General features: G+C 43.6%; 1 protein-coding gene across 2 annotated transcripts; it reads left to right on the forward strand.

Moving 5' to 3' along the window:
• The first annotated feature begins 13,529 nt into the window (after positions 1-13,529).
• Positions 13,530-23,837, forward strand: LOC120939929 (transcription termination factor 1, mitochondrial-like). Of its 2 annotated transcripts, none has more exons than XM_040352378.1 (2): positions 13,530-13,629; positions 22,568-23,837. In XM_040352378.1, the coding sequence occupies exon 2, from the start codon at positions 22,588-22,590 to the stop codon at positions 23,698-23,700; it is 1,113 nt and encodes a 370-aa protein (XP_040208312.1). In that variant the 5' UTR covers positions 13,530-13,629; positions 22,568-22,587; the 3' UTR covers positions 23,701-23,837. The 2 variants fall into 2 exon arrangements, with proteins under 2 accessions (XP_040208312.1, XP_040208313.1); XM_040352379.1 differs by having other exon boundaries at positions 13,570-13,647.
• The last annotated feature ends 197 nt before the right edge of the window (positions 23,838-24,034 follow it).

Genomic DNA, 24,034 nt, shown 5'->3' on the forward strand with positions numbered 1-24,034 from the left:
TTGGAGTGTGACTTTCATGCAACTTTTACACTTTATGGGACTCAAGTTGCAAGAAAGTCGTGTTAAAGCGGAGGTTCACCCTAAAACAATTATATAACATTACATCCAGCATACTAACGTACATACCGTTTTATTCTTATTTTCCCCCCGGCTTCCGGGTTCTGATTCCCGCAGGACTGGGCGTTCCTATTGAGAGGTTAGATGATTGACGTCAGGTGAAAAACTTCACCTGGCGCATAAGGTGCGTCACCAGTTTTCTGTAAATAGCTGACCTGCGAGTCGGCTCTATACGGCGCCTGCGCCCGCCGTGTAGAGCCGACTCGCAGGTCGGCTATTTACGGAAAAATGGTGACGCGCCTTATGCGCCAGGTGAAGTTTTTCACCAAACGTCAATCATCTAACCTCTCGATAGAAACGCCCAGTCACGCGGGAATCAGAACCCGGGAAGCCGGGGGGGAAATAAGAATAAAACGGTATGTACGGAGAAAAAAAAAATACCAGCATACTGTACATGTCGTTAGTATGCTGGATGTAGTGTTATATAATTGTTTTAGGGTGACCACTTGATTACCGAGCCTGTTTTTCAGATTCGGTGTTTACGAGACTAAAACAGTTTTTTTTGCTAGAAAATTACTTAAAACCCCCAAACATTATATATATTTTTTTTTCTAACACCCTAGAGAATAAAATGTCAGTCATTGCAATACTTTTTGTCACACCGTATTTGCGCAACGGTCTTACAAGCGCACTTTTAAAAAAAAAAAAACACTTTTTTGAATTAAAAAATAAGACAACAATAAATTTTGCCCAATTGTTTTATATATTGTGAAAGATAATGTTACGCCGAGTAAAATGATACCCAACATGTCATGCTTAAAAATTGCGCCCGCTCGTGGCATGGCGTCAAACTTTTACCCTTAAAAATCTTGATAGGCGACGTTTAAAAAATTCTACAGGTTGCATTTTTTGAGTGACAGAGTAGGTCTAGGGCTAGAATTATTGCTCTCGCTCTAACGATCGCGGCGATACCTCACTTGTGTGGTTTAAACACCGTTTTCATATGCGGGCGCTACTCGCGTATGCGTTCGCTTCTGTGCGCGAGCTCGTCGGGACGGGGCGTTTTAAAAAATTTTTTTTTTTCTTATTTATTTTTATTTAGTTTATAATTTTTTTTACACTGAAATAATAAAAAAAAAAAAAAATATCACTTTTATTCCTATTACAAGGAATGTAAACATCCCTTGTAATAGAAAAAAGCATGACAGGTCCTCTTAAATATGAGATCTGGGGTCAAAAAGACAAGGTGCACTGGTGAGAACGAACCCTAAACCCTACCCATGCTGATGCCCATCTCCTACTCGACCCCAATCTCAAACTACCCAATTTTATAAAGGTCCTCTTACCTTTGCTGGAATGACGTTTCTTTCTTCGGTAGAGAGGGGTTGAGCACCGTATTGTCTGGCAAATCTTAAACTCTACGCATCTCTTTTTAGACATAGTATGTATGATAATAATGTAGTAGATGATATAATAGGATTAAGAGGCCGCGCTGTAAATTCAGCTCCCTGCTGCATTCGCCAGGCGCTGGGATGCCTGGATCTAATGCTCTTTAGAAAGTTGGAGGAGATTAATAATTTATTTGTAGGGAGTTAAATATCAGAGTTTGTAATTCAAGAGCCTTTCTTCTAATAAACAATTATTCCAAGACCTTCCAATACTGGCTTTACAAATGACTTACCCGTGGTTCTCAGCATATGCCTTGCTATACTCTGTAATGGTCTTGAGAAAATCAATTTTAGAGCATCGTTGAAAATTCACAAGTGCAACAAAAATCCATACAGTTTAACAAAAAGTCCTCATTTAGAAATGTCTTTTAAATTCAGAATAAAAACACATTTTTCAGTTGATTATACAGTAAAACACACTATAAGCCACACAAACCAACTGCAATTGTGATCCTACTTAAAGCGGTATTAAATCCAAAACCTAAAATGTCATATATTCAGGGCTTTTTTCCAGCGGGAACGCGGGGTAACGCAGTGCAGACACCTCCTACACTGAATGTATGTAATGGCAAGGGGTGCTGGGGTGCGCTGGAGGATCTATTATTGCTGGCTGCTGAGGGATTGATTGTTGCTGGGGGATCTATTGTTGTTGGTGGGTCTCTTGTTGCTTGGGAGGTCTATTTTTGCTGTTGGGGCATGTAATGTCCCTGGGGGGCCTCATGTTGCTGAGAGGTCAATTGTTGCTGGGAAGGGTCAATTGTTGCTGGCTGCTTGAGGGTCTATTGATGCTGGCTGCTGGGGGATCTAATGTTGTTGGTGGGTCTCTTGTTGCTGGGGAGGTCTATTATTGCTGGTGGGGCATATATTGTTCCTGGGGGGGGGGGTCTCATATTGCTGAGAGGCATAGGTGTGCGCAGCCCATTGCATTAGGGTGTGCACCCCGAAGCTCAAACACACAATAACGCCACATGCTGTCACAGGGAGGAGGCTCTGATGGTGGGAGACAGTTGATTGGGAGCATATTATGTAACATCCTAAGTATAGGTGTAATGTGTTCCTGCAGTTGAACCTAGTCTTTAACCACTTGCTTACTGGGCACATAAACCCCCTTCGTGCCCAGGCGAAATTTCAGCTTCCGGCACTGCGTCACTTTAACTGACAATTGTGCGGTCGTGCGACGTGGCTCCCAAACAAAATTGACGTCCTTTTTTCCCCACAAATAGAGCTTTATTTTGGTGGTATTTGATCACCTCTGCGGTTTTTATTTTTTGCGCTATAAACAAAAAAAGAGCGACAATTTAAAAAAAATATATATATATATTTTTTACTTGTTGCTATAATAAATATCCCATTTTTTTTTAAACTATTTTTTTTCTCAGTTAAGGCCGATATGTTTTTTTCGACGTATTTTTGTAAAAAAAAAAAATCGCAATAAGCGACTGGTTTGCGCAAAAGTTATAGCGCCTACAAAATGGGGGATAGATTTATGATTTTTTTTTTTTTTTTTTTACTTGTAATGGCGGCGATTTGCGTTTTTTTTTGGTCAGGGCTGCGATATTGCGGCGGACGTATCGGACACTTTTGACACAATTTTGGGACCATTCACATTTATACAGCGATCAGTGCTATAAAAATGCACTAATTACTGTATACATGTGACTGGCAGTGAAGGGGTTAACACTAGGGGGTGAGGAAGGGGTTAAATGTATTCCCTCATTGTGTTCTTACTGTGTGGGGGGAGGGGACTGACTGGGGGAGGTGATCGATGCTGTGTCCCTATGTAAAGGGACACAGATCGGTCTCCTCTCCTCTGACAGCACGTGGAGCTCTGTGTTTACACACAGAGCTCCACGTTTACACACAGAGCTCCACGTCCTGCTGTGTTACCGACGATCGCGAGTGATTGGCGGACATCGCGGCCGCTAGGCACTTGCATCGGCTCCCGAGCAATGCGCCGGGCACATTGTTTCCCCACTGTGCGCCCCCAGCGGCGCGCACAGGGAACAAAAACAGCAGGACGTACAGGGACGTCCACCCGGCACTTGAGAGCCGCGCTGTGGACGTCTTTCGACCATACCGCGGATCTCAAGTGGTTAATATAATGGGGGCATTTACACTGGCCACTGGCACAACAACCACCCACCTGGTGCCACCCCTGGATATTGCTAATGCACATGGGGTGATTAGGGTGTGCCCAAGCACACCCGGCACACCCTGTGCGCACAACTATGCAGAGCATGTTCCTGTTCAGTTAAATAATAAATACATTAAATAAATAAATAAATAATAAATAAAATAAATGCTTAAATAAAAATAAATAAATAAAATGCTTGTTTTTTATCCTTTTTTAGTGCTATATAACTCTTGCTATATAATCTCTATGCAGCCACTTCCTGTCTACATGCACTCATGTGATGGCTGCATGGCATTTCTCAGGTTTCTTAAAGCGGAGGTCCCACAATTTGTTTTAATTAAAAGCCAGCAGCTACAAATACTGCAACTGCTAACTTTTAACCACTAGGGGTCCGCGCTATAGTCGAATGACAGCTACAGCGCGGACCTGAAAAGCCAAGTGGACGTCAATTGACGTCCGCCCCTTTGCGCGTTCCCCGCGCGCGCTCCAGAGCGTGCAGCGGGGAACTTCTGTGCTGGCCGTGTCCCTTGGACACAGCCAATTACAGATCGCCGCGAACGGCCAATCAGAGTGGCCGTTTGCTAGGCGATCTGTGCGGCCAATGAGAGATGATCTCATATGTAAACATATGAGATCATCTCTCATTGCCGTTTTACACAGAGACAGCGTCCTGTCTCTGGAGAGGAGACGGATCTGTGTCCCTTGTACATAGGGACATAGATCGGTCACCCCCTCCAGTCACCCCCCTCCACCTACAGTTAGAACACTATATAGGACACACATTTAACCCCTTCCTCACCCCCTAGTGTTAACCCCTTCAATGCCAGTCACATTTATACTGTAATTAGTGCATATTTATAGCACTGATCGCAGTATAAATGTGAATGGCGCCAAAAATGTGTCAAAAGTGTCCGATGTGTCCGCTATAACGTCGCAGTCCCAATAAAAATCGCAGATCGCCGCCATTTCTATTAAAAAAAAATAATAATAAAAAATAATAATTCTGTCCCCTATTTTGTAGGCGCTATAACTTTTGCGCAAACCAGTCGCTTATTGCGATTTTTTTTTTTTTTACCAAAAATATGTAGAAGAATACGTATCGACCTAAACTGAGAAAAAAATGTTTTTTATTTTTTTTTTAATTGGGATATTTATTATAGCAACAAGTAAAAAATATTGTATTTTTTTCAAAATTGTCGCTCTTTTTTGTTTATAGCGCAAAAAATTAAAACCGCACAGGCGATCAAATACCACCAAAAGAAAGCTCTACTTGTGGGGAAAAAAGGACGTCAATTTTGTTTGGGAGCCACATCGCACGACCGCGCAATTGTTAGTTAAAGCGACGCAGTGCCGAAAGCTGAAATTTCACCTGGGCAGGAGGGGGGTATATGTGCCCAGTAAGCAAGTGGTTAATAAATGGACACTTACCTGTCCAGCACGCCCGCGATGTCGGCAGCCGAAGCCGAGCAATCACTCGTCTCTCTGCTGCCCCGCCACCATCCTCGGTGAGGGAATCAGGAAGTGAAGCGTTGCGGCATCACTGCCCGGTTCCCTTCTGTGTAAGGTAGAAACCATCCAGTATTTAGGGCTTTAGTACCATTTACAGGATTCTAAGGACAGTTAGTGACAATTAAAAGGTTTTCATTTTTCTTGTCTCTCAAACTATAGCACCCAAACCCTCTGCGGCAGGATCTTGGTGCTAACGACACTTCTATCATGTTGGGTAGGAGAACCACTTCTCTACTGCGCTGTAGTCAAAAGACAGCTACAGCGCGGCTCTGTTGTTGAGGAAAGGCGTCCATAGATGTCCTCCCAGAACCACGCCCCTCGCGTGCGCCCTCTGCGGCTTCCTTCGGACATTACTGATCACAGATCATGGTAAAGGGCCATTAACAGCAGTCCTTTACCACGTGATCAGCTGTGTCCAATTACAGCGTGAGGAGAGGAAAGGCGGTAACTGGCAATCCTGACAGGGGACATGCACAAAGATAGTCAGTACACTAATCATCAGTGCAGCCCCATCAGTGCCGCTTATCAGTGTTGCCTATCAGTGCCTCCTCATCAGTTCCACCTATCAGCAGGGCCGCCATCAGGGGGGTACAGGCATTACACCTGTAAGGGGCCCAGAGGTCCCTAGGGGCCTGGATGGCAACCCCCCTTTTTTTTTTTAGTGGTCCGGAGGTCCCCAGGGGCCCGGAGGCCACCCGGACCCAAGATGGCCCCCTTTTTTTATTTATTTTTTATAACAAAATATATTTTTTTTAATATATTTGTATTTTATTTTTTATAAGGGACAATTTTTTTTTTTTTTTTAGAGGTCCGGAGGTCCCCAGGGGCCCGGAAACCCCCAGGGCCCCGGATGGCCCCTTTTTTTATTTATTTTTTATAAAAAAAAAAAAAACTATATATTTTTATTTAATTTTTTAATAAAGGGACATTTTTTTTTTTTTTTTTAGAGGTCCGGAGGTCCCCATATATATATAATGTTATTATTAAAGGGCCCAGTGGTCCCCAGGGCCCCGGATGGCAACCTCCCTTTTTTTTTATAAAAAAATATATTTTTTTCATATATATTTTTTTGTCTTTATATATTTTTATATATATATATATGTATATATATATATATATATATATATATATATATAATTAAAGGGCTCAGAGGTCCCCAGGGCCCCATGTGTGGCAAACCCCCCTTTTTTATTTTTTTATAAATGTTTATTTTTTTTATTTTTTTTATTAAAGGGCCCAGAGGTCCCCAGGGCCCTGGATGGCAACCCCCCCCTTTTTTTTCATAAATGTTCATTTTTATTTTTGTATATATCAATTTCAGGAGGCAGCACCCCCCCCCCCGATTCTCTGCTCCAGGGGGTCCATGCCTGAAGCTGTGTAAGGGGCCCCATAATTCCTGATGGCGGCCCTGCCTATCAGTGCCCATCAGTGCCTCCTCATCAGTGCCCATCAATGCTGCCTATCAGTGCCACTTTTTAGTTTTGTCTATCAGTGCCTCCTCATCAGTGCCGCCTATCAGTGCTGCCTATCAGTGCCGCATATCAGTGCAGCCTCATCAGTGCCCATCAATGCTGCCTATCAGTGCCTCCTCATCAGTGCCCTTCAATTCTGCTATCAGTGCCGTTTATTAGTGTTTCCTATCAGTGTCCATCAGTGCCTCCTCATCAGTGCCCATCAATGCTGCCTATCAGTGCCACTTATCAGTGCAGCCTCATCAGTGCTGCCTATTAGTGACCATCACTGCCACCTCAGTGCCTCCTCATGAGTGTCCATCAGTGAAGCCTATAAGTGCCCATCAGTGCAGCCTCATCAGCGCCCATCAGTAAAAGCTAAAAATTACTTATTTGCAAAATTTTATAACAGAAACGAAGAAAAAAAAAATTCTGACAAGTTTCCATTCTTTTTGTTTGTTTAGCAACAAATAAAAAACCCCAGTGGTGATTAACTACCACCAAAAGAAAACGTTCTATCTGTCACAATTTTTTTTTTTATAAAACTTTCATATGGGTACAGTGTTGCATGACCGCGCAGATGTCATTCAAAGTGTGAGAGGGCTGAAAGCTGAAAATTGGCCTGGACTTCATATGTAGTCTGTTCTCAAATGATTTTGGGCTTTCATGCTTACAGGCACCTTTTAGCACTAATCATATATAGGTAGATTCAGTAAGAGTTAGGCCGGCTTATCAGTAGATAAGTCGACCTAACTCAGAATCTACGCCGACTTATGTTTAAGCGCATGCTCAAACAGAGATACGCTTAAACATATCTAAGATACGACGGCTTGCGCCGTCCTATCTTAGATTGCAATATTTTGGATGGCCGCTAGGTGTCGCTTCCATTGCGGTCGGCGTAGAATATATAAATGAGTTGATACACCGATTCACGAACGTACGCCCGGCCGCCGCAGTCGATTTACGCCGTTTCCGTGAGGCATTAGCAGGCCTAAAGTTATTCCATCTATTAGGTGGAATAACAATGTTAAAGTATGGCCGCCGTTCCCGCCGCGAGATTCAAATTTTTTTCGTCGTTTGCGTAAGTCGTCCGCAAATCGGGATTTACGTCGTTTACGTCCACGTCTAAATCAATAGGCCCCGTGCGGCGTACTTATCCGCAATGCACACTGGGAAATGTAGTCGCCCGGCGCATGCGCAGTAAAAAAAACACGTCAAAAACGTGAGGTCAAGCCTCATTACCATAAAACACGCCCCCTCCAAGACATTTGAATTCGGCGCCCTTACGCCCGCCCGCTTTAGGCTACGCCGCCGTATATTAGCAGGCAAGTACATTAAGAATCATGTACTTGCCTAGCTAACTTACTGCGGCGTAGCCTAAACACGCTAAGCTACGCCGCCGCAAGTTTGCACCCATGTACTTGAATCTACCTAATACTGTTTATACCTAAAAATCACAGAAAAAGATAAAAAAAAATATGTATTGTTGTATTTCAAAGCAAAAACAAAAGAATCATATAAACTAAATGAAACTAAAAATATATATTTATACAGTAAAACCTTGGTTTGCGAGCATTATTCGTTCCAGAAACATGCTTGTAATCCAAAGCACTTGTATATCAAAGCGATTTTTTTTTTACAGAGTATAAAAGAGAAGAGAGGCGCCTCTAAGTGTAGCAATAATTTGCTAAATGTTGTACCTTCATTAAATGTAATCATAGTGCTGCACTTAGAGGCTCCTCCCTTTTTTTTATACTCAGTTGTGACGTGACACTACTCTTATATCAAGACATCGCTTGTATATCAAGACAACATTTATTAAAACATTTTTCTTGTCTTGAAAAACGCTCTCAAACCAAGTTACTCTCAAACCAAGGTTTTACTGTATATATATATATATATTGAAATACTTGACTGCGACATTAGAAATGTGCAATTGTGACGCCTGTACTGAATTATTTTCTGTTATCTGGCTCCATCTTCTGGTAACTTCTTGTAATAGCAATAAAGCTTCTTGAAACCGTCATTCCCAAGACATAAAGGAAACGATGGGCCAGATTCACAGAAAAAGTACGCCAGAGTATCTACTGATACTCCGGCGTACTTTCAAATTTGCCGCGTCGTATCTTTATTTGTAATTCACAAAAAACATATGACGGCTTTTGGCATAGATCCAACAGGCGTACGGCTTCGTACGCCTTCAGGTCCTAGGTGTAATTTTCTGGTGGCCGCTGGGTGGAGTTTGCGTAGTTTTCCCAGCGTTGGGTATGCAAATTAGCTGATTACGGCGATCCACGAAGATACGCGCGTTTGTCGCAATCTCTTACGTCGTCGCTAGTCGTTTTTTCCCGTCGCAAACATAAGCCTGCTTTTTCATGGCTTACATTTAGAACAGCCATGTTAAAGTATGGCCGTCGTTCCCGCGTCGAATTTCAAATTTGTTTTTTTTTTGCGTAAGACGTCCGGAAATACGAAAGTACGTTAGGCACGTCGCCGTTCAAAAAACACGTTGGGGCGCCGTAATTTCGCGCAAAGCACGTCAGGGAATTTTCACACGGAGCATGCGCAGAACGTTCGGCGCGGGAACGCGCGTAATTTAAATGGTACATGCCTCATTTGAATTAGGCGGGCTTGCGCCGGACCGCTTTACGTTACACCGCCGTAAGTTTACACGCAAGTGCTTGGTGAATCAGGCACTTGCGCTGAAAACTTGCGGCGGTGTAACATAAAGACGATACGTTAGGCTGCCGCAGATATCTGTGAATCTGGCCCTATTAAAGTAAAGTAAAGTTTATAGCACTGATCGCTGTATAAATGCCAATGATCCCAAAAATTTGTCAAAAGTGTCTGATGTGTCCGCCATAATGTCGCAGTCCCTAATAAAAATAGCAGATCGCCGCCATTATTAGTAAAAAAAAAAATAATAATAATAAAAAATGCCATAAATCTATCCCCTATTTTGTAGACGCTATAACTTTTGCGTAAACCAATCAATATACGCTTATTGCGATTTTTATTACCAAAAATATGTAGAAGAATACATATCGGCCTAAACTGAGGAAAAATTATATTTTTTAACCACTTGCCGCCCGCCATATAGCAAAATGACGGCGGTAAAGTGGTTTCAATATCCTGACTTGACGTCATATGATGTCTTCAGGATATTGAGCCGATCGTTGTTGCGGGGTGTCAGTCTGACACCCCGCAACACCGATCTAGGTAAAGAGTCTGGGCCAGATTCAGAAAGAGATATACGACGGCGTATCTCCTGATACGCCGTCGTATCTCTGAGTTTGGCCGGTCGTATCTATGCGCCTGATTCAGAGAATCAGTTACGCATAGATATCCCTAAGATCCGCCAGATGTAAGTGTCTTACACCGTCGGATCTTAGGCTGCAATTTCAGGCCGTCCGCTTCTGTATTTTTTACGCGAGGAATATGCAAATTAGGATTTACGCCGATTCAGAAACGAACGACCGCCCGGCGCTTTTTTTTTTACGCCGTTTGCGTTCGGCTTTTTCCGCCGTATAGTTACCCCTGCTATATGAGGGGTAGCTAATGTTAAGTATGGCCGTCGTTCCCGCGCCGAGTTTTGAAATTTTACGTCGTTTGCGTAAGTCGTTCGCGAATACGGATGGACGTAATTTACATTCACGTCGAAAGCAATGATGTCCTTGCGACGTCATTTAGAGCAATGCACACTGGGATATTTTACGGACGGCGCATGCGCCGTTCAAATAAAACGTAAAAAACGCGGGGTCAACACAAATTTAAATAAAACACGCCCCCTACATCCCCATTTGAATTACGCAGCCTTACGCCGCAACACATACGTTACACCGCCGTAACTAAGGGCGCAAGTTCTTTCTGCGAGCTGTGATGGCTGCACGGCGCCCCTGTTGCCCATGGCGCCCTGTGCGGCCGCACAGCTCACACACCCCAAAGGCCGGCCCTGAGTGCCCACAATGGATGCCAATCAGTGCCACAATGGGCATCACTGATTGGCAGGCATTATTGTTTGGCACTGATTGGCATCTATTAGTACAACACATTACAGTACATCAGTGCCACCTATCAGTGCCCATCTATGCCCATCCATGCCACCTATCAGTGCCCATCCGTGTCGCCTATCAGTGCCCATCCGTGTCGCCTATCAGTGCCCCATATTAGTGCCCATCAATGCCACCTCATTGGTGCCACCTCATCAGTGCCCATCAGTGCCGCCTTATCAGTGCCCGTCAGTGCAGTACCATTGGTGCCCATCAGTGAAGGAGAAAATTTACTTATTTTACAATGTTTTGTAACTGAAAAAACATTTTTTTTTTCGGTCATTTTTTTATTTTTATAGCAGAAAATAAAAATCCCAGAGGTGATCAAACACCACCAAAAGAAAGCTCTATTTGTGGGAACAAAATGATAAAAAATGTAGTTTGGGTACAGTGTAGCATAACCGCGCAATTGTCATTCAAATTGCAACAGCGCTGAAAGCTGAAAATTGGTCTGGGCAGGAAGTGTATAAGCGCCCGGTATGGAAGTGGTTAAAAATGGTGATCAAATACCACCAAAAGAAAGCTTTATTTGTGGGAAAAAAAGGACGCCAATAATTTTAATTAGAGGAAGAGGATAATGTATAATAGTAAATTAGGCACAGGATGGGCAACACGTAATGGAATCACATAAAGAAGGGTAGATTGAAATGAAAGGTATAAAAATAAAATAGTAGAGTGAGATAATATTGAATTAAAACATAAAGATATTAGGACACGAAAATCGTAATTTGAAATTATGCACTTTTTTTTTTTTTCTATTTATTTATTTACTTTTTTAGTATTGTTGGTTGTTTGACACACATATTAGGACGCTGCAAAACCCCCTTCTTAATTATACTTTGAATAATGTTTTTGTACAAATTGAGTTTTGGTTATGTGTAGGTAAGTGGGCGGTAAGTGGGCGTTTTCCTTTTTTTTCTTCTTTCTCTCTTCTAAAGAGGACATGATCAAGGACGCGGTGTATTTTCTCGGGGTGGGGGTTAGTGTGGTGTATGTTAAAGTGGAGGTTCACCCAAAAACCTAATTTTTAACATTAGATTGAGGCTCATTTTGTCAAGGGGAATCGGGTGTTTTTTTTTAAATTGAAGCCGTACTTACCGTTTTAGAGATAGATCTTCTCCGCCGCTTCTGGGTATGGGCTGCGGGACTGGGCTTTCCTATTTGATTGCCAGGCTTCCGACGGTCGCATACATCGCGTCACGATTTTCCGAAAGTAGCCGAACATCGGTGCACAGGCGTCGTATAGAGCCGCACCAACGTTCGGCTTCTTTCGGCTACTCGTTACGCGATGTATGCGACCGTCGGAAGCCTGTCAATCAAATAGGAACGCCCAGTCCCGAAGACCATACCTGGAATCGACGGAGAAGATCGCTCTCTAAAACGGTAAGTACAGCTTCGATTTTTAAAAAAAACACCCGATTCCCCTAGACAAAATGAGCATCAATCTAATGTTAAAAATTGTTTTTCGGGTGAACTCCCGCTTTAACTTCTTGAGACCCGTGCTATAGCCGAATGACGGCTACAGAGCGGATCTGAATATCCAACTGGACGTCAATTGACGTCCGCCCCTTTGGGCGTTCCCCGCGCGCGCTCCAGAGCGCGCAGCGGGGAACTTCTGTGTTGGCCGTGTCCCTTGGACACAGCCAATTACAGATCGCCGCGAACAGCCAATCAGAGTGGCCGTTTGCGATGCGATCTGTGCGGCCAATGAGAGATGATCTCATATGTAAACATATGAGATCATCTCTCATTGCCGGCTCACACAGAGACAGCGTCCTGTCTCTGGAGAGGAGACCGATCTGTGTCTCTTGTACATAGGGACACAGATCGGTCACCTCCCCCAGTCACCCCCCTTCACCTACAGTTAGAACACAATGCAGGGAATAGATTTAACCCCTTCCTCACCCCCTAGTGTTAACCCCTTCAATGCCAGTCACATTTATACTGTAATTAGTGCATATTTATAGCACTGATCGCAGTATAAATGTGAATGGCGCCAAAAATGTGTCAAAAGTGTCCGATGTGTCCGCCATAACGTCGCAGTCCCAATAAAAAACGCAGATCGCCGCCATTTCTAGTAAAAAAAAAATAATATAAAATAATAGTTCTGTCCCCTATTTTGTAGGCGCTATAACTTTTGCGCTTATTGCGATTTATTTTTTTATTTTTTACCAAAAATATGTAGAAGAATACGTATCGGCCTAAACTGAGAAAAAAAATGTATTTTTTTTTTAAATTGGCATATTTATTATAGCAACAAGTAAAAAAAGATTTTTTTTAGAAATTGTCGCACTTTTTGGTTTATAGCGCAAAAAATAAAAACCGCACAGGCGATCAAATACCACCAAAAGAAAGCTCTACTTGTGGGGAAAAAAGGACGTCAATTTTGTTTGGGAGCCACGTCGCACAACCGCGCAATTGTCAGTTAAAGCGACGCAGTGCCGGAAGCTGAAATTTCACCTGGGCAGGAGGGGGGTATATGTGCCCAGTAAGCAAGTGGTTAATGAAAGGATTTATATAGATATTTTTGCAATATGTATTTCTATGTTGGAATTTGTCTTAATAAAGAAAAAGTGATTATATAAAAAAAAAAGAATCATCATCAGAACGGCTAATTGAGATCACTAGGACAACGATGTAATAAAACAATCAAATGCCACGACTTTTATATATTTTTTTGTTATATCTTGTCTAGGAAAAGCACTTGGCAACCCAAATCTCCATTGTGACTGCTGATGAGCAGCACAACCACAAATGATAATGATATGATTGGGAAGCGTACAATATACGAAGCTTGCTTTGTGTGTGAGCCATTAACATGCTGCACATGCTCAGTTCATGCAGGCAGCGTGGTCATTTACATGGTGAGGTTTAGTAGCCAATCACAATGCACATCTTAGCAGCCAATCCTGTTACCCTTGTTACAATGTAACCAGGAAGAGCTGAGCACATGGGAGAGACGCAGGAGAGCGATGATCAGGGTGAGATCTCAGTGATTGGTGGGTGCTGGAGAGCGAAACCGCCTGGCAGTGATTTCTATCACTTGGGGATTATGTTGGTGATATTACGGAATTTTGCCATAGAGTAAAATCTCTCATTGCCAGAAAAGTTCCCACCTCATCCCTTTAAACCCAATCACATATGAATTACACAGGTTCTGTGGCTGACTAAGGTGGTAATTAAACTCAGTTGGTGCCTTATCTGCATTAACCCTTTCATGCCTAAGCTTATTTCTGACATTTGTTGCAAGTTAAAGTCCGCATTTTTTGCCAGAAAATTACTTATGCCGCGTACACACGGTCATTTTTCAGCATTTCCAAAAAACAGAGTTTTTCCAACTTCATCATTAAAAACGATGTTGCCCACACACCATCGTTTTTGAAAAATGATAAACAAAGCGCGGTGACGTACAACACGTACGACGGCACTTTAAAGGGGAAGTTCCATTCGCCTTTGGGCTGCTTTTTTCCTTGTTAGTAAAGACGATTTGCGCTTTCGCGCTTTTTTTGTCTGTTACAGTGTGATGAATGTGCTTACTCCATTATGAATGGTAGTTTTACCAGAACGAGCGCTCCCATCTCATAACTTGCTTCTGGGCATGCGCGGGTTTAAAACGTTGTTTTTGCCCACACACGATAATTTTTTACAACACGAAAAACGACATTTTTCAGAAGCCGAAAAACGATGTGAAGCCCACACACGATCATTTCAAATGACATTTAAAAAAAAAAAAAAAATTTCATGCCGAAAAACGACCGTGTATACGCAGCATCAGAACCCCCCCATCATTATATGTATATATAATTTTTTAGCAGAGACTCCGCAGGGATATGCAATTAGTGGACCTCCAGCTGTTGCAAAACTACAAGTCCCATCATGCTTCTGACTCTGGGTGTCATGCTTGTGGCTGTCGGAGTCTTGCTATGCCTCATGGGAATTGTAGTTCTGCAACAGCTGGAGGTCCACTAATTGCATATCCCCACTCTAGAGAATAAAATGGCGATCGTTGCAATATTTTATGTCACACAATATTTACGCAGCGGTCTTTCAAAAAGATTTTGGGGGAAAAAACACTCTTTATGAAAAAAATTAAAAATAAACAGTAAAGTTAGCCCAATTTTTTTATGTTATGTGAAAGATGATGTTACGCTGAGCAAATGGATACCTACCTAAGATGTCATGCTTTGAAATTGCGCTCACTCATGGAATGGTGACAAACTACGGCACCTAAAAATGAATACTGTAATTTCTTTAACCACTTAAAGGGATTGTAAAGATTCGTCTTTTATTTTCTAAATAGGTTCCTTTAAGCTAGTGCATTGTTGGTTCACTTACCTTTTCCTTCGATTTCCCTTCTAAATGGTTTTTTTTTCTTTGTTTGAATTTCTCACTTCCTGTTTCTCCTCAGTAAGCTTTCCACCATCATCCGAGTGGTGGAAAGTCATTTAGAACAGAAACAGGAAGTGAGAAATTCAGACAAAGAAAAAAAACATTTAGAAGGGAAATTGAAGGAAAAGGTAAGTGAACCAACAATGCACTAGCTTAAAGGAACCTATTTAGAAAATAAAAAACGAACCTTTACAACTCCTTTAACCATTTCCCGCCCGGCCTATAGCCGATTTATGTCCGGGAAGTGGTTATGAAATCCTGACAGGACGTTCGAGAACGTCCTGCAGGATTTCTTGCCGCGCGCGCCCGTGGGGGCGCGCATCGCGGCGATCGGTGATGCGGGGTGTCAGTCTGACACCCTGCATCTCCGATCTCGGTAAAGAGCCTCCGGCGGAGACTCTTTACCACGTGATCAGCCGTGTCCAATCACGTCTGATCACGATGTAAACAGGAAGAGCCGTTGATGGCTCTTCCTCACTCGCGTCTGACAGATGCGAGTAGAGGAGAGCCGATCGGCGGCTCTCCTGACAGGGGGGGTTCGCGCTGATTGTTTATCAGCGCAGCCCCCCCTCGGATCGCCACACTGGACCACCAGGGAAGCCCACCCTGGACCACCAGGGTGAGCAAAAAAAAAAAAAAAGCATTAAAAAAAAGATGCCAATCAGTGCCCACAAATGGGCACTGACTGGCAACCTGGCAAAATCAGTGCTGCCCCACAGTGTCCATCAGTGCCACCCCAGTGTCCATCAGTGCCACCCCACAGTGCCCATCCATGCCCAGTGCCCACCTATCAGTGCCCATCTGTGCCACCCATAAGTATCCATAAGTGCCGCCCATTAGTGCCCATCTGTGCCGCCTATGAGTGCCCAGTGCCGCCTATGTGTGCCCATCAGTGCCGCCTATGTGTGCCCATCAGTGCCGCTTATGTGTGCCCATCAGTGCCGCCTATGTGTGCCCATCAGTGCCGCCTATGTGTGCCCATCAGTGCCACCTATGTGTGCCCATCAGTGCCGCCTATGAGTGCCCATCAGTGTCGCATACCAGCGCCGCCAATCAGTGCCACCTCATCTGTGCCCGTCAGTACTACCTCAATGATGTCCATCAGTGCCATCTCATCGGTGCCCATTAGTGCCGCCATATCAGTGCCCGTAATTGAAAGAGAAAGTTTATTTACAAAAAAATTAACAGAAAAAAATAAAAATGTAATTTTTTTTCCAAATTTTAAGTCTTTTTTTAGTTGTTGCGCAACAAAAAAAAATCGCAGAGGTGATCAAATACCACCAAAAGAAAGCTCTATTTGTGGGGAAAAAAGGACGCCAATTTTGTTTGGGTACAGTGTAGCACGACCGCGCAATTGCCATTCAAAGTGCGACAGTGCTGAAAGCTGAAAATTGGCTTGGGCGGGAAGCTGCGTAAGTGCCTGGTATGGAAGTGGTTAAGGACCTTGCCTGTTTTTCAGACTCTGTGTTTACAAGTTTAAAACATTTTTTTTTTTTGCTAGAAAATTACTTCAAAACCTCCAAACATTATATATTGTATTTTTTTCCTAACACCCTTGAAAATAAAATGGCGGTCATTGCAATACATTTTGTCACACCGTATTTGCGCAGCGGTCTTACAAGCGCACTTTTTTTGGAAAAAAAACACTTTTTTGAATAAAAAAATAAATAACAGTAAAGTTAGCCCAATTTTTTTTTATATTGTGAAAGATAATGTTACGCCGAGTAAATTGATACCCAACATGTCACGCTTTAAAATTGTGCCCGCTCGCGGAATGGCGTCAAACTTTTACATTTTAAAATCTCCATAGGCAACGTTTAAAAAATTCTACAGGTTGCATCTTTTGAGTTACAGAGGAGATCTAAGGCTACAATTATTGCTCTCACTCTAACAATTGCGGGGATGCCTCACTTGTGTGGTTTGAACACCGGTTTCATATGCGGGTGCTGCTTACGTATGCGTTCGCGGGTGCTGCTTACGTATGCGTGTGCGAGCTTGTCGGGACAGGGCGCTTTAAAAAAAAAAAAGTTTTTTTATTTATTTTACTTGATTTTATTTATTTTTATACAGTGAAAAAAAAAATGGGTCACTTTTATTCCTATTACAAGGAATGTAAAAATCTCTTGTAATAGAAAAAAGCATGACAGGTCCTCTTAAATATGAGATCTGGGGTCAAAAAGACCTCAGATCTCATATTTAGGCTAAAATGCAATAAAAAATAAAATAAATTGTCATTTGAAAAAATGACAACAAAAAAATGTGCCTTTAAGACTTAAGGGCGGAAGTGACATTTTGACACCGCTTCCGCCCTGCTATGGTATGGAGATGAGTGGGGGCCATCTTTCCCTCACTCGTCTCCATACCCAGCATGGAGCAGGACCTGATCGCCTCCGCCGCTCCCGACGGCTCCGGTAAGTGGCGGAGGGCACGGTAGAGCGGCGGGGGAGGGCCCTCTTCCGCCGCGGATAATGGTGATCTTGCGGCGAATCCGCTGCAGAGACCACCATTATCGGTTACAGGACTGCTCACGGAAAAGATGGATATCTTGGTTGTGGCAGCAGCTGCTGCTGTTACCGAGATATCCATCTTTAACCACTTGCCGACCTCCTCATGTAGGTATACGTCAGCAGAATGGCACGGACAAGCACATGCACGTACCTGTACGTCCTCTGCTTGACGTGGGTGGGGGGTCTGATCGGGACCCCCCCGCTACATGCGGCGGTCGGTAAGCCTCGGGGAGCGATCCGGGACGACGGCGCGGCTATTCGTTTATAGCCACCCCGTCGCAATCGCTCCCCGGAGCTGAAGAACGGGGAGAGCCGTATGTAAACACGGCTTCCCCGTGCTTCACTATGGCGGCGCATCGATCGAGTGATCCCTTTTATTAGGGAGACTCGATCGATGATGTCAGTCCTACAGCCACACCCCCCTACAGTAGTAAACACACACTAAGTGAACACTAAATGTTACAGCGCCCCCTGTGTTTAACTCCCAAACTGCAACTGTCATTTTCACAATAAAGAATGCAATTTAAATGCATTTTTTGCTGTGAAAATGACAATGGTCCCAAAAATGTGTCAAAATTGTCCGAAGTGTCCGCCATAATGTCGCAGTCAGGAAAAAATCGCTGATCGCCGCCATTAGTAGTAAAACAAAAAAAAATGCAATAAAACTATCCCCTATTTTCTAAACGCTATAAATTTTGCGCAAACCAACCGATAAACGATTATTGCGATTTTTTTTAACCAAAAATAGGTAGGAGAATACGTATCGGCCTAAACTGAGGGAAATTTTTTTTTTATATATATGTTTTTGGGGGATATTTATTATAGCAAAAAGTAAAAAATATTGCATTTTTTTCAAAATTGTCGCTCTATTTTTGTTTATAGCGCAAAAAATAAAAACCGCAGAGGTGATCAAATACCACCAAAAGAAAGCTCTATTTGTGGGGAAAAAAGGACGCCAATTTTGTTTGGGAGCCATGTCGCACGACCGCGCAATTGTCTGTTAAAGCGACGCAGTCCCGAACTGTAAAAACCCCTTGGGTCTTTAGGCAGCATATTGGTCCGGGGCTTAAGTGGTTAAAGGACCAAGGTATATGTAGGTGAGCAGGTCCTTAAAGCGGAGCTCCACCCTAAAGTGGAACTCCCGCTGATCGGAAGCCTCCCCCCTCCGGTGTCACATTTGACACCTTTGCAGGGGGGAGGGGGGTGCAGATACCTGTCTAAAGACAGGTATTTGCACCCACTTCCGGCCACACAGTCTCGGGCAGACTGCGGGCATGACGTCACCTCCCCCCCGTTGTGTTCTGGGAACACTTGGCTCCCAGTACACAGCAGGAGCCAATCGGCAGGCGTAGCGCGACTCGCGCATGCAACGTAGGGAATCGGACAGTGAAGCGGGAGCGCTTTACTTCCTGGTTCCCTCACCGAGGATGGCGGCGGGACAGCTCGTCCTCTGATGCGGACAGCGCTGAACTCCAGGTCAGGTAAGTGTCCTAATATTAAAAGTCAGCAGCTGCAGTATTTGTAGCTGCTGGCTTTTAATTTTTTTTTTTTTCAGCGCACATCCGCTTTAAGTGGGTTAGTCGTGACATTGCTTCTGGGATTTTTTCATTAGAGACCCGATCAAAGCCGGAATCGGCTTTGTTCGTGTCTCAGCCTAGGCGGCGGACGCGCCGGCTGGTGGCTTGGATCTCCCAGTACCTGCAGCATCACCCCGGTATAACCCCTTAAAGCCATGAATGCAAATTTGTTCGGTTTTAGAGGGATGAGGTGGCAAACCGTGGCATGGTTTATTTTATATCCATCCTCTCTGTGCCACCGATGCGTGTCAGCACCCAGAGCAGCTGCATGCATCTGTAAGTCCGGGGGGCAAGGGGAATATTTTTTATACTATTACAGCCATTTTTATCAAAATATACTTTATTATATTATTACAGTGTTTTTACTTTTGAATAACCTATTGTAGTATTGAGGCTCTTTCACATAGGCAAACGATTGGGTCTACCTGTCCGTTTTTTAGGCAGACCCAATCGGACCATCCTTTGCCCTCTATAATGCGGGGGGTGCAAACAGACATCCGATCCTACCTGCTAAAAACAGAGGGATGGGGGATTCGTCCACGATCCATCTAGTGGATTGGATCAGATGACAGTGGGATGTAAACCTATGTGCCAATGTCATTCTACCTGAAAAAAACTGCCAGCACTGGGCCAATGAGAAAGCCAGAGACATTGCTGGAATATGTAGAGGGTAAGTAGAAATAAAAAATAATTTAAAAAAAAAAACTTTTAACCACTTGCTCACCAGCCACCACAGGTATACTGCGGCAGGTTGGCTCGGCTGCGCAAATCACCATTGTTGTACGTCGGGTGCGTACACGGCGTGGTAGCCAATCAGCGCGTCCGGTGGACTTGATGTCTGCCAGCCACCCTCATTCGTTCCACAGAGAGGCAGAACAGGGATCTGCTAATGTAAACAAACAGATCTTCCTTCTGACAGGGCAGTAGAGTTTGTTTGTTCCTAGTGATCAGGAACAGCGATCATTCTGTACTCCCAGTCAGTCCCCTCCCTCCACAGTTAGAAACACTAACTAGGGAACACATTTAACCCCTTGATCACCCCCTAGTGTTAACCCCTTCCCTGCCAGTGTAATTTATACAGTAATCAGTGCATTTTTATAGCGCTTATCACTGTATAAATGTCACTGGTCCCAAAAAAGTGCTCGATCTGTCTACCACAATGTCGCAGCCTTGTTAAAAAATCTCTAATCACCGCTATTACTAGTAATAAAAAAAAAAAAGATGCCATACATCTATTCCCTATTTTTCAGATGCTATAATTTTTGCGCAAACCAATCAATACGCGCTTATTTTTTTTTTTCAAAAATATGTAGTAGAATACATATTGGCCTAAACTGATTAAGAAATTCCTTTTTTTTTTTACTTTTTTTTTTAATATATATATATATTATAGCAAAAATTAAGAAATATTATTTTGTTTTTCAAAATAGTTTTTTTTTGTTTATAGCGCAAAAAATAAAAACTGCAAAGGTGATCAAATACCACCAAAGGAAAGTGCTATTTGTGGGAAAAAAAGGACATAAATTTTATTTGGGTACAATGTTGCACAACTGCGCAATTGTCAGTTAAAGCGACGCTGTGCCGAATCAAAAAAGATTGGCCTGGTAAATAAGGGGGCAAATATAAAAATTGACCCGGTAAATAAGCGGGCAAATATAAAAAAAACATAGCAAGAAGTCTAGCATTATGCATTTTATATTTCCAAGTGCACTAAAATGTTGCTATAGCTAGACAAAATAATATTATAAATTAACTTTCCCATGGGGGCACCAGAAATTCTTGCTTTGCGGGGGATCTCTCCGCTGAGTAGGTGGATGGCTGGTCTGTGTCTGCTCCGCTTATGCACAGCCTGCTCTCCTCCATGGACGGTTGAATGTAAAAGGACAGCCTGTCCCAGTGGCGTCGGGAGGGGGGGCTGAGGGGGGCTGAAGCCCAGAGTGGGTCCCGATAAGCCCCGGGTCTCAGGCATGCAGGATTGTATTAGCTGCGAGCGGGGACCGATCTAACCCCGAGCGGCGAACGTGGCCGAGTCACATAGCAGGTCCCGCCTTCTGGAGCCTTCAGCACCTATGATGGATTTCCCACTGGGCTAATGCAGGGACGTGTGACGTCCATCATAGGCGCGGCAGGCTCCAGAAGGCGGGAATTACAATGCGGCCACTGCGCCATATCACTATGAGATCCACGCTCGGCACTTGGGCTGGCGGCTCTCCTCTCCTGTCATGGCTCTGGCTGCCTGGAGTCACCAGTGGAGAGCCTTCTGTCTACTCTACTCTGATGGGTGCCGCACACTACGGCTGAGCTGCAGGAGGAGGTCACGTGACCTGAAGTCTGGTAAGGTAGGTCAGTGTGTGTCAGGTAGGTAAGTGTGCATCAAGTCAGTGTTTGTCAGGTAGGTCACTGTATGTCAGGTCAGTGTATGTCAGTGTATGTCAGGTTGGTCAGTGTGCGTGAGGTAGGTCAGTAGCGTACGCCAGGTAGGTAACACCCACCACCCCCGGTGCTCCTTGGACTTTCGGGCTGAAGCTTCTGGTCTTTTTGCCACTTAGCAACGCCCCTGGCCTGTCCATTTACAACTGACTGCTATCTGATCCGCTAGACAGGAGAGGTACGTCTGATCAGATTGGATGTAGGTGGGTATAAACAAACAGATGTCCATTTACATGGAAAAAATAAATGTTCCTGGACTGCTGCACTCTGATAGGCGATTTATTGAAACAAAATAAACAAAGGATAAAATCCAAAGCTGTATAACATCCAAAAAATCATGCAACACTGCAATCAATGGTAGAACGTGGACATAGGGGACAAAAAGCTAACATGTTTCACATCATGGATAGATGCTGTTCTGACCATGGGTTGTGTCAGTTTCAATCGGGTATCTAATTTTCTAATGCTGTGCAGACCAGCTTTAATTGGTTTGGATGCATTCAAAGTTTTCTATTTAAATCCTTTCAGATCCTCACACAACCCAGCTATGACTAAGCATCTATCCATGATGTGAAACATGTTAGCTTTTGTGTCCCCTATGTCCACTTTTTACCATTGATTGCAGTGTTGCATGATTTTTTGGATGTTCTACAGCTTTGTATTTTATCCTTTGTTCATTTTGTTTCAATAAATCGCCTATCAGAGTGCGGCAGTACAGGAACATTTCTTTTTTCCACGGATCAGGGCTGCACCTGTCAGTACTACAGGGCTGGAGCGCAGCATAGGTCGCAGGGCTTGGAGCGGTACTCTTTTCCACATGTCCATTTACACTCTTAGCTCCATAGAGGAGAATAGAGAGTCAAATCTGGTCCACCTGAAAAACTGACAGGTGGACCCGATCAGACCACTAGTGTGAAAGGAGCCTAATAATAAAATGACACCATTTAAATAGAACCATCAAACACAGCGGTTTCCATGCCGTACAGTCACTTCTGTATTATTATTTTTATCTGCAGATCCAGGTGTATTCTAAATTATGGCTCTGAAAGTGCTAATTAGCACAAGCAGCAACTGTGTGAGTCACCTTAGAGGTGCCAGAAAGTTACGAATCCCCACATTTGAACCCGGGATCATTATATGGCGACCCTTCCTTACACAACGGATCCCCGACTGCAAAGAAAAAACAGAAGGTGAAAATGTGGACGCATCAAAGGCGAGTAAATACCAAGCCTCCATCAGAACGAAGGAAACCCATGAGGACTGGCTTAGAGATTTTCTTCTGCAAAAAGGTGCCGACACAGAAACCATCGACAGTGTCATCTCCAGATACCCCCGAGCGATCATTCGTACATCAGAAAATGTGCAGACCAGGTGGGAAATCTGGAAAAGCGTCTTGCATACAGACCTTCAGGTTCTAAAAACTCTCGAGCGCTCCCCTGAATCTTTTTTCCGCTCGGGCGACCTTGAAAATCTGCAGGACAACATCTCCTTTGTCTGTTCGCTGGGCCTTTCTTCAAAGATTGTAACTCAGTTGATGGCCAGGGCCCCTCGGACCTTCTCCAACCGGGCAGCGCTCAATCGGGACATGGTGGAGTTTTTACAAAATCTATGCTCTTGCTTGGGAGGTGACAATCCCGAAGAGTTTGCAGGAAAGATCATAGCAAAGAATGTGTATCTCTTAACCAGAAGTACCAAACGGATTAAAGCAAATATTGAGATATTCCAAACCATGTTGAAAATACCAAATGCAGAGATGCTGGACTGGATCCAAGGTAACGGATCCGATATTCTGGATCTGGGGAACGCCTATATCAAGAAGAACTTTAACAATGTTCAGAAGAAGTTTCAGTCTTTGGGTTGTTCAGAAGATGAGATTACGAAGTGTCTAGTCACTTTTCCTCAAATACTTTACCTGTCTCCTGTAACTTTTAACACCAAAATTGATCTGCTTATGAAGTATGGTATTAAGGTGCACCAAATCTTGGAGATGCCAAGGGTGCTTGATGTGAGCTCTGCCAATATACAAAGTAAGATTAAAGAACTGATGCAGCATGGGTATGACTTTCAGGCTTCTGGAATTGGAGTGTTGGCTTTGAGCAGAAACAGGTTCAAGCTGAAAGTCGAAAAACTTGTAAATGAACAAAAATAACAGGACTTTTTGGCGTATATCACCAGCCACACATCAGTGGCAGAACTTTTCATAAAAGTGGATATTTTTTTTGGTGTCACAATGTACAGTATAAGATTTCCTATCATCTGTGCCCAGTCTTGCCACACAGAGTTAATCCAGCTCTGAGCAATCCTCTTTTATTGTTCAGTGAAATAAAACGGACTTGCAGAGAAAAACCTTAGTCCGTTCCGCCCCCTTGCTGTGAGTGACAGGTTATTTACATATCTCATGCACGAGCCTGGAGACCGGCATTATTTTTTAATTCCCACCCTCACTCCTTTTCTGAAGTCATGTGGTTACCTTCCTGGATTTT

The sequence above is a fragment of the Rana temporaria genome, chromosome 5, assembly GCF_905171775.1.
Source record: "Rana temporaria chromosome 5, aRanTem1.1, whole genome shotgun sequence".
Classification (NCBI taxonomy): Eukaryota; Metazoa; Chordata; class Amphibia; order Anura; family Ranidae; genus Rana; species Rana temporaria.

Excerpts from the sequence above, each read along its gene's own strand:
- LOC120939929 (XM_040352378.1), top strand. The coding sequence starts at position 22,588 with ATGGCTCTGAAAGTGCTAATTAGCACAAGCAGCAACTGTGTGAGTCAC.